The 19,027-nt window shown below is 41.1% G+C and overlaps 1 protein-coding gene across 2 annotated transcripts in view; it reads right to left on the reverse strand.

Moving 5' to 3' along the window:
- The window catches only part of CCDC66 (coiled-coil domain containing 66), a 132,110-nt gene extending 114,927 nt beyond the window's left edge, over positions 1 to 17,183 (reverse strand). For both annotated transcript variants that reach the window (XM_044933829.1, XM_044933828.1), the window contains exons 1-2: positions 16,978 to 17,183; positions 2,887 to 3,022 (exon numbers count right to left, since the gene is read on the reverse strand). Coding sequence is in view for 1 of the 2 variants with exons in the window: in XM_044933828.1 (XP_044789763.1) it covers positions 2,887 to 2,894 (8 nt within the window). In the remaining variant the exon portion in view is untranslated. The remainder of the gene's footprint in view (positions 1 to 2,886; positions 3,023 to 16,977) is intronic.
- Between the last annotated feature and the right edge of the window lie 1,844 nt (positions 17,184 to 19,027).

Here is a 19,027-nt window from a genome sequence, read left to right on the forward strand (position 1 = left end):
TAATAACCTATGATGGAAAATAATTTCAAAAATAATATATGTATATATGTATAACTGAATCATCTTGCTGTGCACCTGAAACATTGTGTCAACTATACTTCAATAAAATATATGTATTAAAAAAAAAATCTGCCTGCCAATGCAGAGGACATGGGTTCGATTCCTGGTTCAGGAAGATCCCACATGTCGTGGAGCAACTACGCTTACTATGTAGTGTGCCACAACTACTGAGCCTGCACTCTAGAGCCCAGGCTTCACAACAAAAGAAGCCACCGCAATGAGAAGCCTGTGCACCACATGAAGAGCAGTCCCTGCTGCCGCAACTGGAGAAAGCCCACAAGCAGCAATGAAGACCCAGCACAATCAAATAAATACATCTTTAAAAAAAAAAAAAAAGAAAGAAAAGTGGCCCAAGCTATTCTTGCTTTGCTGAGGACAGAAAAGCATAAGCATAGATCTTGGATGCTTGATAATGCCTTTTAACCCCCAAATAAATCATCTTGGGGTCAACCACCTCCAGATTTATTGAATAAGATTAGACAGCTTCTTTGGACTTCCCAGGTAGTGCTAATGGTAAAGAACCCACTTGCCAATGTAGGAGATATAAGAGACAAGGGTTCGATCCCTAGGTCGGGTAGATTCCCTTATTCTTGCTTGGAGAGTCCCCATGGACAGAGGATCCTGGTAGGCTACAGTCAAACGGGTTGAAGAGAGTTGGACACGACTGAAGAAACTTAGCACATGGCACACACACAGTTTCTTTATTTTCAAGCCCCTTGAAGTTTGTTTTCCCTTACTTGCAGCCAAAAGCATTTTAACTGGTACAACTGAAACCCAGAACAAAACATATTACAGCGAAATAGGCTCAATAAACACCTGAATGCTTACACGTCTGTATCTAAAAGCATGAACTCCCACATCTAAGAAACCTCTCCAGCATAAAATAGCTTTCTTTTGATTGAAGCCCAAGGTCCTAGTGAAGGACTCATTTTTTCCCTGAAAATCGACACCTGTAGAATATACATGCCTCCCCTTTCATGTTCCCATGTCACTGAATAGAGTGAGCACAAGTAGCCAAGTGACATGTTGCATAGCAACCTCAAGGATTATTCAGTTGGAACTGCAGTCACATCCCAGTCGTTAACCTTCAAGTACCCATGGAATGCCTAACCGAGGACACTATTCCGGTGAGAAGCTGGGCAACTGTGCAGCATAAGGAATTAAGCCTCGCCTGTAGAATGGTTATGTTCAAGGTAAGGTAAGACAGATGGGGGAAAAGTCCCAAGATAAAGACCATGTGTGGGTAAGTGGAAAGGTTGTAAAAGGGTCGATACAGGGTTTGCTTTCACTGGAAGATGTAAGAAAAGAACCAGAAAGTCAGGACTGTTTTTTGGTCACACATATTTGTAAATCATTTGCTGTTAGTCATTTATTTCATTTAGGCTAATTAGCTAATTCCCTTTGCTAATTTCATCCCCATAGAGAAGTCCTTGTTAATTACCCAACTAAAGTAGGATGCCCCACCTGTCATTCCCGCAGTCTCCCTTCTATGTGATCTCACTGGTTTGTTTTTTCTTCCTAGCACTTAGGCCTATACTGACTTGTATCAATCTAGGGGAGATGGTTTCTTCATCTGTCAATATCACGGTGCAAACCAACCAATTATATGTACTCTAGGAAACTCTGGATGTTAACTGAAAAGTTTTCACTCTCCTACTGGAAACAGATCTTAAAGAATTGCTTACACACAGGCATGGAGACATATATACTAGAGTGTTCATTACAGCATTATTTGCAATACAGGAAAACTACAAAACAAGGGGAATGTTCATCAATAAGGGAGCCATTACATAATTCATGATATAGCCACACTCTGTAATTCTGTTAGCAGTTAATGAGTAATTAATAGTAATAATACTAAAAGCAGTTAAGAGTTATTGAATGCTTACCTATATTTTATCATTTTTTCCTCTAAAACTCCTCTGAGATACAAACTTTTATTACAGATGAGTGAACTAATGCACACAGATATTAAGTGATTTGGCCAAGGTCAGACAATAAGGCAATGGCAGAGTTAGGATCCATGATTAATTCTTCCTTAGGACACACACTTTCAACCACTTCTGTCTTCCAGGAATATGAGAAGAGACGTGTGCTCAGATAAAAAATCCTGGAAATTCTATTAGCTGAAAATAAAAGCAAATGGCTGTACAATGAATCTGTTCAAAAAGCTAGAGTTTGGTAAGTAATTGTGTATATGTGTGTGTGTGTTATTTATTATTAGTGCTTACCTGTGAGGAGGAGAGTGTAATGAAAACTTGCAAATTTATTTGTTATAATCTTAAGATGTTTGGGTCTTTTATTATTACCAGAGTAATTAAGAAACAGTTGTGCAGGGACAAGATGGCACAATAGAAAGACATGAACTCATCTTTTCTTACGGAAACACCAAAATCACAACTAACTGCTGAACAACCATCAACAATGGCACCATCAGAAACAAAACACCGGAACCTACCACAAGAGATACCCCCAGATCCAAAGAAGCCACAAGATAGTACGAGGGGCACAACTGCAATAAAATCAAATACCATACATGCCAGGTGGGCTGCCCACAAACTGGAAAATACTTTTACCACAGAAATTCTCCAATAGGAATGAAAATTCTGAGCCCCACATCAGGCTCCCCAGAGCCTAAGGGTCTGGTAACGAGTGGAGGAGCCCCCAGAGAATCTGGCTTTGAAGGCCAGTGGGATTTGATCACAGGAATTCCACAGGTCTGGGGGAACCAGAAACTCCACTCTTGAGGGGTGTAGACAAGGTCTTGTGCCCATCAGACCCAGGGGAAAAAAGCAGTCACCTCGGAAGAGATTGGATCAGACTTACCTGCTCATATCAGAGGGTCTCCTGTGGAGGCAGGGGGCGGCTGTGGCTCATTGCAGGGACAAGGACACCGGCAGTGGTAGTTCTTGGGAATATTTGTTGGAATAAGTCCAGGAGCAGATGGCTTCACAGATGAATTCTATCAAATATTTAGAAAAGAGTTAACACCTATCCCTCTGAAACTCTTTCAAAAAATTATAGAGGAAGAAACACTCCCAAGGTCATTTTATGAGGCCAACATCACCCTGACACCAAAATCAGACAAATCAGACATACTGCACAAAAAGGAAATTACAGGCCAATATCACTGATAAACTTAGATGCAAAAATCTTCAACAAAATAATAGCGAACTGAATCCAACAATAGATACACCATGATCAATTGCGATTTACCCCAGGCATGCAAGGATTTTTCAATATCTGCAAGATGCTCAACATTGCTAATTATTAGAGAAATGCAAATAAAAACTACAGTGAGGTACCACCTCACACAGGTCAGAATGGTCATCATCAAAAAGTCTACAAATAGCAAATACTGGAGAGTGTATGGAAAAAAGGGAATCCTCTTACACATTTGGTGGAAATGTAAATTGGTACAGCCACTATGAATAGTATGGAGTTTCCTTAAGAAACTAAAATTTGAGCTACCATATGATCCAGCAACCCCATTCCTGGGGACATATCTAGAGGAAAACATGGTTTGAAAGGATTCTTGTACTCCAGTGTTCACTGCAGTGTTGTTACAATAGCCAAGTCTTAGAAGCAATTTAAATGTTCATCGACAGAGGAATGAATAAAGAAGATATGGTGCATACACACAATAGAATATTACTCAGTCATTAAAAAGAATGAAATAATGCCATTTGCAGCAATGTGGCTGGACCCGGTACTAAGTCAGAAAGAGAAAGACAAATACCACATGATATCACTTAAATGTGGAATATAAAAAACAATGCAAATGAACTTATTTACAAAACAGAAACATACTCAGACTTACAGAATAAACTTATGGTTACGGGGGGAGGGGAGGGGTGTGGGGGAGGAATAGACTGGGAATTTGGGATGGACATGTAGACACTGCTGTATTTAAAATAGGTAACCAACAAGCTCCTACTTTGTTGCTCCTATTGAGCAGGGAACTCTGCTCAGTATTCTGTAATAATCTAAATGGGAAAAGAATTAGGAAAAATAATAAATACATGTATATGTATAACTGAATCACTTTGCTGTACACCAGAAACTAACACAACATCACTAATCAACTATACTTCAATACATGGTGGATTCAACACATTGATATAATATATGGTGGATTCAATACAAGGTGGTTGAAGCTGGAGCCTATTATACGGAGTGAAGTAAGTCAGAAAGAGAAATACCAATATAGTATATCAAAAAATATATATGAAATTTAGAAAGACGGTAATGATGACCCCATATGCAAGACAACAAAAGAGACACAGATGTAAAGAACAGACTTTTGGACTACGTGGGAGAAGGCGAGAGGGGAAGACCTGAGAGAAAAGCACTGAAACATGTATATTACCATATGTAAAACAGATGACCAGTGCAAGTTCAATGCATGAAGCAGGGCACTCAAAACTGGTACTCTGGGACAAACCAGAGGGATGGGGTGGAGAGGGAGGTGGGAGGGGGATTCAGGATGAGGGGACACATGTACGCCCGTGACTGATTCATGTCGATGTATGGCAAAAACCACAATACTGTAAAGTAATTAGCCTCCAATTAAAATAAATTAAATTAAAAAAAAGAAAAAGAAAAAAACCCAACGAACCAGTTATGCAACAACCAAAGCTACCACTAGAGGGCTCAACAAGATGCTTACCAAGATCTCCCTCTAGAGGTGGTGCCCAGAGAGCTGTCCAGATGCTGAAATACACAGGCTAGGAAGGACATAGCAACCCACTCTGGTATTCTTGTCTGGAGAACTCGGTGGACAGAGGAGCCTGGTGGGCTACAGTCCTTGGGGTTGCAAAGGGTCGACATGGCTGAGTGACTAACACTTTCCCTTTTTCAGGTAGCTCATTGGAGGGACACTCAGTTCAGTTCAGTTGCTCAGTTGTGTCTGACTCTTTGCAACCCCATGGACTGCAGCATGTCAAGCTTCCCTGTCCATCACCAACTCCCAGAGCTTGCTCAAACTCATGTCCATTGAGTTGATGATGCCATCCATCTCATCCTCTGTCATTCCCTTCTCCTCCCGCCTTCAATCTTTCCCAGCATCAGGGTCTTTTCCAATGAGTCAGTTCTTCACACCAGGTGGCCAAAGTATTGGAGTTTCAGCTTCAACATCAGTCCTTCCAATGAATAGTCAGGACTGATTTCCTTTAGGATCGCCTGGTTGGATCTCCTTGCAGTCCAAGGGACTCTCAAGAGTCTTCTCCAACACCACAGTTCAAAAGCATCAATTCTTTGGTGCTCAGCTTTCTTTATAGTCCAACTCAGAGTCACACTGGGGGAATCTAAATAGCCTCTTGGAGCTTCCACTGACAAGCTCTGTGGCTAAGAAATGGTTGGAGTATGGGAATACACTAAATTATTTCATCCTCTATGTCACTCCAGCATGAATCAACTCTAGTATGTCAGGAAAGGGTAGGCAAGTGATAGTATTTCAATATGCTCCTTGTCAAAGAAATGCCACTTTGTCATCAGGAATTCTAGTGAGATTGGCAGTCCAGGAACTCAGGGTGGAAGCTTCAGTTAACATAGAAAATAGGAATTCCTGCCTAGTTCTCAAATAATTGGGAGAGGATACAGCCTAGGAAGAGAATACAAGCTTTTTTCCTCTGTGAAGATTTTATTGCTTTAATTAACTTAAAGAACCCAAGCTTTAAAGTTTTTTGTCACATAGTTTAAAACCAATGGCCAGGCCCTTCATTTTACTGTTTTCTTTATAAGAGTTTGCAAACACAAATGTGGAAATAAGAACTTTGTAAAAACTGAAAACTGTCTACAGTGCTCAAAGTTGTTGAAGGATTGAGGAAGTGAGCATGGAAAACAGTATACACTCTTCTTGAGTTCAAACTTTGCAATCCTTTAAAGAATACCTTGGCAGAACCTATCAAAACATCAGTGAGTATTGCTTTTGGTTTAGTAATTTCACATTAGGAATTTAACCTAGAGAAGTATTAGTAAGTATGGAGTATCTTTGTATAGCAATCATACAGATATTATGCCATTGTTTGATGTAGTGAAAAGTAGTACTAACATAAATACTATTGACAGGAAATAAGGTTAAATTATGGTTCAGCAATTAACATGCAGAATTAATAGGAAGATTGATTTATACCTATATTTAATAGGCAAGAAAAAATACCCATAACATGTTGTTGGATTAAAAGACATAGGGTAGGAGATGGTATGCATGGTATCCATTAAGATAAAGAATTTGCCTTTGTGTAGGTAGAAGAATCTAAAAACGCATACACTGAAATATTAATAGTTAGTTTTACTTAGAGACTGAGATGACAGGGGGAAAGGTGAGGATATTTTTATTTGCTGTTTGATACACATTTGTATTATTATTCACACATACAATGAGTATGTACCATTTATACTTTGAAAAAGAAAAGATGAAAAGGAACTCTATAAACCAAAATATTGAGGTAGAATGTTTTACTATTCCCTCTGTTTGTATCCTCTTTAATTTTCTATTTTTTTCAGTTTTATATTTAATGTCACTAGAACATTTGATTCTTTTTAGTTTCTTTTTTTCATTTTTGGTTTCCAGCAAGGGACTTTTTGAGAAGGCTTTTAAAAAGTGAAATGGATGTTGCCCTAGAAATTTCCCACCAAAATCAAATCACCAAAGTCCCTTGGCAGCTCAACAGATCAGTTCACATGTCCATTTAGCAAGAGTTATGGTAACAGACAGCTAAGGATGTATAAGCTACTCACCAAGGTTCTTGGCTGTGAGGTTTCAGACATAGCTCTATCAAATCCAAGGATCTAAGAAAACATGGCTTGAGTCTGTGCTATTTTATAAGACTCAATTTTAAACTTCCTATGCCACGTTCACTTAGTACAGATTAAACTTTTGACTTTGGAAGGGTCAGTGAGGTTTTGGGGAATGGGAAGTCTTTGGCATTGGAAAGACTTCTGAGCCAACCATAGAAAGAATCATTTGAGAAGATTCTAAATTAATGGATGATTATCACAACAGAGTCTTCATAAAAATCAGCTAACATGCCAGATTCATCAATGTTTGCAAATTGTACAATTGCAGGATAATTCCTCTGACTTGTTTCAATGGGGTGGGGGAAATGAATCATCACAAAGACTGAAATCCCCTAACAGATTACATCCCCATCTGCATGTGGGTAATCAGAAGTTTTCTAATAAGATGTTAGTACAGTTAAGTTTTCTTTCTATGCAATCTGTTCAGAATTGTGTTTGGAATACTAGAATTTTTAAAAAGTTAAAGCAAAAAACCAGGGTCTTCAAGTTTTAGTAAGTCCATTTGAAATTTTATTCATTCTTATGTTTAATGTGCTCAGTAAATAGAGTATATTATAGCTGATGCTTTAGCTGCATCAAATTGCTGTTTAAATTGAAACATAACTAATAGGGCTGGAAAACATTACTGAGGCAAAAAGCATTCCATTCTGGAGTGCCACTGGGGAAAGTGGGAACCTGGGTTCCATTATTTATCTCTTCCAACCAGTAAAAATTGGTCTGGTTCATCTCAAAACAAGAAAAAGTGAAAGGCGGGAGACATGTATTTCTTTTATTAAATCTGTAGTGATTCTGTGCCTCCTGGATGAGATAATTTTCCTTTTGTCACATGTGGCTTTAGAACAAAATAACAATAATAGTTCTTTTCATGGAACACTTATGATATGCCAAACAGTTTCGTCTCATTTTGTCTTTACTACAATCTCAGGTTAACTTTATTTAGGAGGTAGAATTTATTCCCTTTTTACAGATGTGAAAGCTGAGGAGTGATTTATCCAAGGTTACAAAACTGGTAACCAGCAGGAGTAGTTTTATCATTTATTTAAGCAATTTTGATTGAGTGCTCAGGCATTTTAGAATAAAGGAGGCGTGTACAACCTCATTTCCCCCTCCGTAAGTTAATGCTGTACTTTGGGAAATAAGACACATATTAATGAAGTAATTTAGGAATAAGGGAGCGTTAAACAGAATAGACTTAAATCTGACATAATGACTAAGAACAGGTGATATAAGCTGCCATAGAGGCAGGCCAGGTAGAAGGCCAAAAAACTCTGTGTGTGTTGTCATCGACTCGGGTAGCCATAACAAAATATTATGACTAGGTAGCTTAAACAACAGAAATTAATTTTCTCAGTTTTGGAGCCTGGAAGTCCAAGATTAGGGTGTTGGCAGGATACGATCCTCCTAACATCTCTCTTGGCCGGGTGACAGCCCCCTTCTCTCCGTGTTTTTACATGGTCTTTCCCCTGTGCCCTGCACTCCTGGTATCGCTTCCTCTTCTTAAAAGGAGACCTGTTCTACTGGATTAGGACCACATCCTTATGACTTAATTTAACCTTAAACATCTAACCTTAAACATCTCATTTAACCTTAAATATCTCTGTAAAAGTCCAATCTCCATATACAGTTGCACCAGAGGTTAGGGTCTTCAACATACTAATTTGCAGGGTGGGGGCATAATTCAGTCCATAATCAGGTCAGTGTGAGCTGCTGTAGTCAGTAAAGGATTCACAGCAGAGGAAGGCTATGAAAGATAAATAAAGTAGGACAAGGGACTTTTCTGGTGGTCCAGTAGTTGAGAGTCTGCCTGGCAATGCAACGCACACGGGTTCTATCCCTACTCTGGAAGATTCAACATGCTGGGGGGCAGCTATGCCTGTCACCACGACTGAGCCCACACTCTAGAGCCCACGTGGTACAACCATTGAGCCCACTTGCCCTGGAGCCTGTGCTCTGCATCAGAAGCCACTGCAGTGAGAAGCCCGTGCACTGCAACTAGAGAAAGCCCATGGAACAACAAAGACCCAGGACAACCAAACAAAAAAAGCTTAAAAAAAATAAGGTATGGACAAATGAGGAAGGCACTGAAGTACTGGGTGCTAGAACAAGTAAAGAGCTAGAAAAAGAGAGAAATATAGAGTAGAGCAGAGGAAAAACTTTCCACAGTGAAAGAGGAATAGCTTCCATTTGGGCTGAATGTTTAATCCTCTTGCCACCTACCTTGAGTGGATTCAACACCTTTGAGAGCCAATAGAGTGGAGAAGAATCAAGGCACCAGGTTGTCTCAATAGTTAGCAACACAGGAAAGAGAGCTCTGGTTGCTTTGCAATCACATGAAGGGATCTTCATGCAGAGGTGTTGATGCCAAGGATACTTAAGACATGCCCCAAAGTTCTTATTGGACATATCTCTTTCCCCTTTTATTACTAACCCCAAATATTTTCCATACATCCTCTGCTTGGATTGCTCCCAAGCTCCACATCAGTGCCTTCCTGCTCCTGCAGACTCAAGATCATAAAAAATATATAGACTCTGTTTTCATTATACCTCTTCCTTGGCTGGGCTGAGGTCTTGTATTTATCCACTTTTACTGACAATGCATTCTGTTTCTACCAACAATCTTATAAAAAGCAAACTGGTTCTAAATATGTGTTTACACAGTCATACCTTTCTACATATAGAACCTCTTTCAAGTCTGAGTTCTCATCAACATCACTTGATTGAAGAATTTTAACTTGCCTCAATTTGATATACTTTGAAAGTGTGTTAGTTGCTCAGTCATGTCCTGCTCTTTGCGACCCCATGGACTGTAGCCCACCAGGCTCCTCTGTCCATGCAATTCTCTAGGCAAGAAGACTGGAGTGGATTGCCATTTCTTTCCCCAGGGGATCAAACCTGGGTTTCCCACATTGCAGGCAGATTCTTTACTGTCTGAGCCTCTAGGGAAGCCCAGGATATACTTTGCTTCCTGATTATTAGTTCTCATCAGTGTAATTCTAGACAGAGAAGGGGAATTTATCGAGATTCAGGATTTGAGGCTTTGGGAAAACAGAGACACAGGGACGTAGCCTACTCAGTAATTATTACTGAGACCCTACTTTGTGCAGTGAACAGTGGTAGGGACTGGAGATTAGAAGGGAAGTAACTCCGGGAGTTGGTGATGGACAGGGAGGCCTGGCGTGCTGCGATTCATGGGGTTGCAGAGAGTCGGACACGACTGAGCAACTGATCTGATCTGATCTCTGAACATCACGTCATTCTTCAAGAAATTTGGTATCAATGAAGAGGAATCATAGGAGTACAGAATAATTCCAATATGACATGTTAACTGCTGTCTGCAAGGGGAAACATGGAGAGGGAAGTGGGAAATAGGCTCGAGATCCCTCATACCTCATGTGTCTCTGCTATTTGCTAACTTTGTGATCTTGGACAAGTTACTGGAGAGCAGATTTATCCCATTTCTTATCTGATGCTGCCTATCAGGCAGTATTATTTTTATCATATTAGGTACATATTAGTGCCTTATGTATAGTAAGTGCCCTGTAAGTTGCAACTATTTTTATGATCACCATAATCATAGCATTTGTGATGTATAAAGTGTTATAGAGACTCAGTGGGGTATCAGTAAATTCTGAGCAAGTTCAGGGGAAGCTTGATAGGGGAGATGGTGCTTGAGTCGTGCCTGCATCTGCAAACCATCTGTCAGGAATGTCAGGGAGGAAGTTCTGCACTAGGAAAGTGTTTGATGAGATGACCTTAAAAAGAACATGCAAGTATAAGATTCTGTGAATATTAGGTCAGAGAATTCTCCAGCTGGCACAGACCTTTTGGGAAGAGTGCTTGATATACACTCTTGACAATGTGGAATGAACTGCTGAAGCTAAATTGATCCTAAATATGCATAAATACCTAATTCCTTTTCCCCCTTTTGTGCAGACTGTATAGTACATAAGAATCTAATACTTTAAAGGACTTCTATAAACCAGAAGGTCAAGGGTTTGTTTTCCTGGATTAGGATATTTATATCTTCTTTAGAGGGGCATTTTCAATTGGATCTGATTTTAAACTTCTTGAAACTTTGGAACACAAGATTAATGACAGGTGCTTAGCAACCTAATATGGGCTTAATTACTTACACCAATACACTGATCTCCTCCCCCAGAAGGCTTCCTAATTCAGTAAATATAAAGGGTAAAAAAATATACTATGCCTTCTGGATGTTAAACATCAGTTTGTTTTTTTTTTAATTTTTTTTTTAAGTAAAAACCCTGGATGTTTCTCAGTATGAGTCTCCTCAAGATAAGCTCAAGCTGTGCACAGAGTTAATCAGTGATGTCCAGGTAATCCGGACTCATGGGAACAAATATGGGCCTCACAAAATCTCTTCCATTCCCTGCTGCTGCTGCTAAGTTGCTTCAGTTGTGTCCGACTTTGTGTGACCCCATAGACGGCAGGCCACCAGGCTCTGCCATCCCTGGGATTCTCCAGGCAAGAACACTGGAGTGGGTTGCCATTTCCTTCTCCAATGCAGGAAAGTGAAAAGTGAAAGTCAAGTCACTCAGTCGTGTCCGACTCTTAGCGACCCCATGGACTGCAGCCTACCAGGCTCCTCCATCCATGGGATTTTCCAGGCAAGAGTACTGTAGTGGGTTGCCATTGCCTTCTCTGCTTCCATTTCCTACTTGATTCTAATTCCTACAGAGTTAGGCCCTGTGAAATGTTTTTCTTTGACCTTGAATTTCTCAACGTAACAGTGCATTAAAGCAAAAAGTCGATATCTGAAGTTCAAGGGCAAAAGAGAACAGAAGGTATGGAAAAAATTGGAGTTCTGCAACCCAAGAAGGCTGGCGTGTTGTACCAGCATATCAGGCCACAGCAGCACAGTAAGCCAATTCTTAAAGTGAAAGCCACAGGGAGGGAATTAAAACAAGTCCAAAGCTCTTATTCAGCACATGCTGTTATTCACGCAGAAGCTGGGATACCAGAAGACTCAACCTGCTGACTCAGCACCAGCCTATGCTTCAGATTATGAATATCTTTGAAAGGGCTAACTCTTAAGGGATGAAACACTCTGAGTACTTGGGGTGAACACACCCAGATGTGATTTTTGCTGTGGGCAATGGAAAGGTGATTTGCCCCATCAAAGGCACAGCTGGAACGGAGAGAAACACTTTCACTTATAAATTATCCATATGCTGTAGAGCCCTTGAAGCACTGGTGTGAAGTAAATGCCTTTTAGCTGTACTACAGGGCAAAGGGCTTCCTTTCCTCAGTTTCCTTACCTGTGAAATGGGGAATTGGGAAATGCTTGCTTTGTAGGTGGCCCGGAAGATTAAATGACAAAATGTGTGTGATGGGTTTGCCCCAGCGCCCTAACATTCCCTCAGTAAGTGTTAATGGTAATCCAGACAGTACCCCACAGTGCCTTTTCTCCATTTGGAACAGCAAACATTACCAGTTGCTTTGAAGCAACTGGACATTATCCCTCTTTACATTTCTAGACTTAGGTTCATACAGATTACTAAAAAAAAAAAAGTATATATGCAGAGAAGATCACACGTGTGCGAGCTCATAGCTCAGTCCGTTGTGTTCGACACTTTGTGACTCCATGGACTATAACCCTCCAAGGCTCCAATGTCCGTGGGAGTTTCCAGGAAAGGATATTGAAAATTAGAGAAAATAAGAAAACTCGTTTCAGAAATAGAACAGGAAATTCTCATCAGTATTCTGAAAAATGTGATCAATATTTCTCTAGTATCTTAAAATCAGAATCTAACTCTTAAGATTCTATTGATGGTAAGTGTGGACACATCAAAACACTATGTGTTTCAATATATTTGCCTGAAATATTTAACTTTCAAAATAACCATGTGAAATATGATAGTATCACTATTTCATAGGTTAAGAAACTGAGGCCTTGAGAGATTAAGTAAATGCTCAAAGGCCTGACAGCTGGCACACTAGTTATTGCTGAATAACAAATTATTGCAACACTTACTGTCTTTAACCAATAATCATTTCCCAGGACTAAGATGAGAGTGAGGTGATTAAGGTATACGTCTTTAGTGCAAGAATTAAGAAGGTGTCAAAAAATTTACCAAAGAAAAATAACATTTAAAAAAAGCAAAATTAGTGCAAAAAACCCACAATGAACAAAATACCAAGATTTTAAAGCCAAGATTAGTATTACTGACTTTTCCTTTTGCCTTGGGCTTTAGTAAGGCTCATTGTGGCACTATTAGTAATCCTATTTTGCTTTCAGTTTCCCCATTTCTCAAATAACCACATATTTTCCAAGTTCTACCTCTTCATCTCAAATCTGTCTGCTTATCTCCATTCCCAAAGCCACTATGATTAATGTACACTAGCTTCTTCTTTCTCTTGTGTTACTGAAGTAGTTCCCCCAGATGGCCTTCCACCTATGCTCTGGGTTCCCCAGGGAGGCAACTCTGGGATGGAGCTGGCATGTAGGAAGTTTGTTGGGGGGTACGTGGCATCCATACAGACGGCGAGCGAGAGAAGCAGCAATGGTCAGGTGCAGCAAAGGAACTGTGACGCAGTCACAACAAACATCTCACTGATCCCCCCGGAAATTTTGGTGTTGTCTGGAACGGCTGTGGCAAGGGGCCAGTCTTTATAGCATCTATCCTGCCCCCACATACACGTTTAGACTTGTCACGGGGTGCAGGATGGTCCAGGAGGGTCATGACCTTAGGCCAGGCAGCTCTCTCCGCAGCCAAGTCAATTCCCAGAGAGGGATCAGCTGAATGCAGTCAGTCGTCATTGCCAGCAAGAAGCCAGGGAACTGAGTGCTTCAGTCTTGAAGAGGTGAAAGTGTGTGGACAGCTCACCACAGGAGCCACCACCCCTCCGACCACCCACTCCTGTGGGGCTCTCCCTTCAGTTCTTGGGAAAGCTGAGAGCGGCCCACTCTGAGCCAGGACTCCACCATTCTCAGCTGGGAATGCTCTCTGCTCTTCTCCTTCCCAAGTTCTCCTCAGTCTTCAGTCTAAATGACCTTTCTCCCAGAGCCCTTGCATGGTTCCCTACTGCTTCATGTCAAAGCACTTTTAAGCTTAGAGGCTTCAAACAAGTGTTGGGACTTCCCTGGTGGACCAGTGGCTAAGCCTTTGTGTTTCTAGTGCATGGGGCCCAACTTTGATCCCTGGTCAGGGAAGTAGATGCCACATGCCACAACTAAATTAAAAAAAACCAAAAAACAGGTATTTATCATTTCTCATGATTCTGTGGATGAGCCGAATGGTTGCTCTGCTTGTCTCACCTGAGCTCACTCCTGTGTTGGTAGTCAGCTGGCAGGTGGACTTGTGGCTGGGCTCAGCTGGGATAGTGGGTCTCTCTCCACAGAGTCTTTTATCCCAATTTCTTTATAGGATGGGTTCCAAGAAGGTGACAATGGAAGCTGAAGGCCTACTGATGCCTTGGTTCTAGAATATGCATAACACCACTTCTGCCACATTCTGTTGGTCAAAGTGGGTTTACAAGGGCAGTCCAGATTCAAGGAGTAGGAAAGCCTGATCTTATTGGGAAGAGCTGCAAGGAGTTTCACATTTAACCTATCAGACCAACATAAACTAAGCTCGCCCTGCTAATCCCTCCCCATCCATGCTCGCCTTTTCCTCTGTGGTTCTTACCACAATTTGCAATCATGTTTATTGGTTTTAGTTTTTTACCACTATACCCTGAGCTCTGAGAAGATAGATAGCATGTTAGTGTTTCTTCACTTATCCCAACTGCCTAGTCCAGTGCCTCACAAATAGTTGGTGCCCAATAAATACTGGTTGAATAAATGAAAGCAAATTCCATCTCAGATCTAACATGCTATGGATTTTGATAGCTTGGTAGTAAAAAAAAAAAAAAGTGGTAGAGCTGAGTAATTCTACATATCTCAGAGTGATGATTCTCAGAGTACGGTCCCTGGGTCAGTAGTATGAGTTTCTAAAAACTCACAGTAATGCAAAACCCAGACCTACTGGATCAGAAATTCCAGGGGAAGGCTGAGAAATCTGTTTTATCAGGCTCCCCAGGTGATTCTTATGAACATGAAAATTTGAGAACCATGGTCCCTTCTTTGGAACATGAGTTTCACGGGATTTAAACAAGTGTTAAAGTACAAAAGGATTTCATGGAGCAATAACTGGCGAATACCCAATTAAATACAGACAAGTTTATAAAGTGCAAAACTTCATTTGCTCACAATCATTGGGATTCTTTGAGATTTATGGTATCCAGTTCCTCTTCCAGGAGCATGGGGCTAGCATTTGATGGAATGCATTTTGACTCTTGGGGGAAATGCTACTCTAAGAAGCAGTGTATAAACTGGTAAAAACAAAACCCCCAAAGCAGCCTCCCCCTAAAACCAATCACTATCGATAATTATCTACTGAGAAAGAATTTTATAGCTGATCCAGGCCCCAAAGAACTTTTTGGTTTAAGTTACTGTGTTGTGTGACACTGTGTCAATTAGTTTGTTGTCAGAACCTTTCCTTGGTGTTTTCAAAGTTGTGTTATTTCTGAACACAACTTTTTTTTTTTTTAACAATCACAGCTTTAATATTCAGAATTAGCTCCAATTAGGGCACACCTGAGGCCCCCCTTTTTTTTTTTCAAACATCATAAAGCTTGCTTCTCTAATGCTTGCATTAGAAACTGCCAAATTCAGGTGATAATGACTGATTCCCTGCTGTATTAAACTCTGAATTAACAGCTTCTGCTTATTCTCATTTGGGTGGTCTTCACTGATTTCCACACAGTGAAAAACAATGTTCCTGCTTGATTGCCACTTTGGAAGATTCCAGAGTGACTGTTTCACAAACAAAAACAGATTCAACTACTGCTATTTTCAGTGGCTGATTCTTCTCAGTAACTTGAGCCTAAGCAATAATTTGTCCTGCTGCTGCTGCTGCTGCTAAGTCGCTTCAGTCGTGTCTGACTCTCTGCGACCCCATAGATGGCAGCCCACCAGGCTCCCCTGTCCCTGGGATTCTCCAGGCAAGAACACTGGAGTGGGCTGCCATCTCCTTCTCCAATGCATGAAAGTGAAAAGTCAAAATGAAGTCGCTCAGTCATGTCTGACTCTTAGCAACCCCATGGACTGCAGCCCACCAGGCTCCTCCATCCTAGTTTCCAACATATACTCTATATTCCTTATCCATCTTTATAAACACCTATACAGGGGCAACTCAAGTTCTCACATATATTATTTAACACATGGTTCATATTATTAGGTAATCTCTCATAATACTTTGGAGAAGGCCATGGCAACACACTATTCTTGTCTGGAGAAGCCTGTGGACAGAGGAGCCTGGTGGGCTGCTGTCCATGGGGTCTCACACAGTTGGACACAACTGCAGAGACTTCGGAGAAGGCAATGGCACCCCACTCCAGTACTCCTGCCTGGAAAATCCCATGGACGGAGGAGTCTGGTAGGCTGCAATCCATGGGGTCGCTAAGAGTCAGACATGACTGAGTGACTTCCCTTTCACTTTTCACTTTCACGCATTGGAGAAGGAGATGGCAACCCACTCCAGTGTTCTTGCCTGGAGAATCCCAGGGATGGGGCAGCCTAGCAGGCTGCCATCTATGGGGTCACACAGAGTCGGACACGACTGAAGTGACTTAGCAGCAACTGTAGAGACTTAGCATGCATGCATGCATTGGAGAAGGAAATGGCAACCCACTCCAGTATTCTTGCCTGGAGAATCCCAGGGATGGAGGAGCCTGGTGGGCTGCCGTCTATGGGGTCGCACAGAGTCGGACACAACTGAAGTGACTTAGCAGCAGCAGCAGCAGCAGAATACTTACTTGTATTTTTATTTCTATGCTTCCATGTGGATTTCAATTTACCATCAAAGCTAACATGCTAAGAATTGAACTATATCACATAAGGACTGACTTCTTATTTGTAGTTTGTGTCCACTTCACAAGGAATTTACTATTACTAAAACTAATGGCTTACTCTTACTATAACCAATTTATAGATAAGACCATGGCTCAGAGAGGGCAAAAACTCCCCTGAGGTCAGGAAGATAATGTGAAAATGCGATCTTAAACCTGTATAAGACATATATCCACAGACAAGTTAACAGAACAGTAATGTACCTGGATGTAGGCAAGCAGAGTTTTTCTGTTTTCTTGAAGGATAGCAGTCAGTCCTAGCTTTGGGACAGTTCCAACAGCCTTGGGGGCCAGTCAGCTGGAGCTGCTGCTGTTTCTTCCTGAGTAGTGAGGGTGCTCAGACACTAGAGGTGCCCCCAGCACTGCCTACCGTTGTTCCTCATTAAACAAGAAAGTCCATCCCCCTCACCACTCTGTATGCTGTGCTCCAACATCATTTTCTTAAATGAAGAAAACCTGGTATCTCCTGCCTGGTCCTTATTTGGTGCACCTGCATCACTCGTTTTGCAAGAAGAAAAGAGCTAATAAATCATGTCTTTCTACCCTGCTGTTCATGCTGTCCTGACTTTCTGTTTTCCTAGCAGAAGCAGTCATCATTGTATGACTCCTGAACCCTCCCCACCAAAGTCACAAATCTAAGCTTCTAGGGGAAAACACCAATGAAACACCCATCAATGAGAAATACTTATTAACAAAAAAGAAAATAAAAAGTTACAATCTGAAATGAGAATATTTTGCTTATTACAGTTACTTCCCTCTTATTTACTATTACCAATATCATTATATTACTATGATAAGATAGCAGCTGTGTTTCATTGAGTACCCACTACTTAACAAGAGTTGTACTAAATGCTTTATATATAATTCAATTCTCACAACACTGGGAAGTGGTATATTATCTCTATTTTACTGATGAGGAAACTGAGGCTTAGAAAAGTTCTCCTGTTTTAAAATCAGCCAGAATGCTTAATCCCACCACTGTGCTATGAGTAGCAATGGGAAATGTAGAAATAATTTGAATGCTCCTTAAAAACATGTGCCCAATTTTCCTTTTTAGCATGCAAAATCTTAAAATGATGTACTTTTAAGGTTCAAACCACTGAATTACTTTAATCAAGTGCCTTTCCTTTCCTCAATCCACCAATTGCCATCAGGTGGCAATATGGTGTTTTGGGGAGCAGTAATGTCTTTGCTGTTAGGAATGACCACCTGTGGGCAGAGTCACTTTGTGGGATATGGTCCCTCATCTTGCAAGTGGGGACTACTAAGTCCCACCTCTAAGGATTGTGGTGAGTGCTCATGCTCAGTTGCTGAGTCATGTCTGACTCTTTGTGACCCCATGGACTGCAGCCTGCCAGGCACCTCTGTCCATAGAAGTCTCCAGGCAAGAATACTGTAGTGGGCTGCCATTTTCTTCTCCTGGGGATCTTCCCAACCCAGGAAATGAACCCACGTCTCCTGCATTAGCAGATGGATTCTTTACCACTGAGCCACCTGGGAAGCCCTGTGGTGAGTCCTAAATGAGGACATATATGTATGTAATGCACTTGGCCCAAAGCTGGGTGCACAAGTGGTCAATGAATAATGAGTCCTCCAAGTGCAACACCCAGTCCTCCCTTGTTAAATCTTCCCCTTCCCTGACTGGTAAAGTGAGGTGAAGCTTTCATATGCATTTTTATTTAGGCTCATATCCCACCTACTTTCAAAGAGTGTTCAAGACAGGAGCTTCAAGTCAGTCCAAGCTTGTATAAACATGGTTGGCTATGAATTTATTGGAGAGATCAGAGGTCCTAATTCTACTCCCAGCCATGTAAAGCTAAGTAAGCACTGTGCCTCCGTTTTCTTATTTGTCAATGGGGATAAAAGCAGCATTCTGTTCCTTAAAAGGTTGTAAGGATAATGACACATTAGATAGATGGAGAGCTAAAATGCACAAACAGCAATCATTAACGTCAAGTTCCAGAGGCTTGTAAATGCCACAATGGACAAGTTCTGCAGCAGGGAACAGCCTCAAACCATAATGAAATCCAGCAATAGAATAAAGGTTTATTTATCTTCAGATCTTCCTCTGTGGACGGCCACTATGAAAGGGTCTGCCATCCTATTTTCTGCTTTCTCTAATGAACCCCCTGTAGTACAATTACTTACCTGTAATTGTACAGGTGAGTACACATCAAAAGATAAGTCTTGAAGGCAGCGATGAGCCAGAAATCTCATTGTCTTCTCTGGTTTTCTTCTGGCATCTACATGCTTC

The sequence above is a fragment of the Bubalus bubalis genome, chromosome 21 (genome assembly GCF_019923935.1).
Source record: "Bubalus bubalis isolate 160015118507 breed Murrah chromosome 21, NDDB_SH_1, whole genome shotgun sequence".
NCBI classification, from domain to species: Eukaryota; Metazoa; Chordata; class Mammalia; order Artiodactyla; family Bovidae; genus Bubalus; species Bubalus bubalis.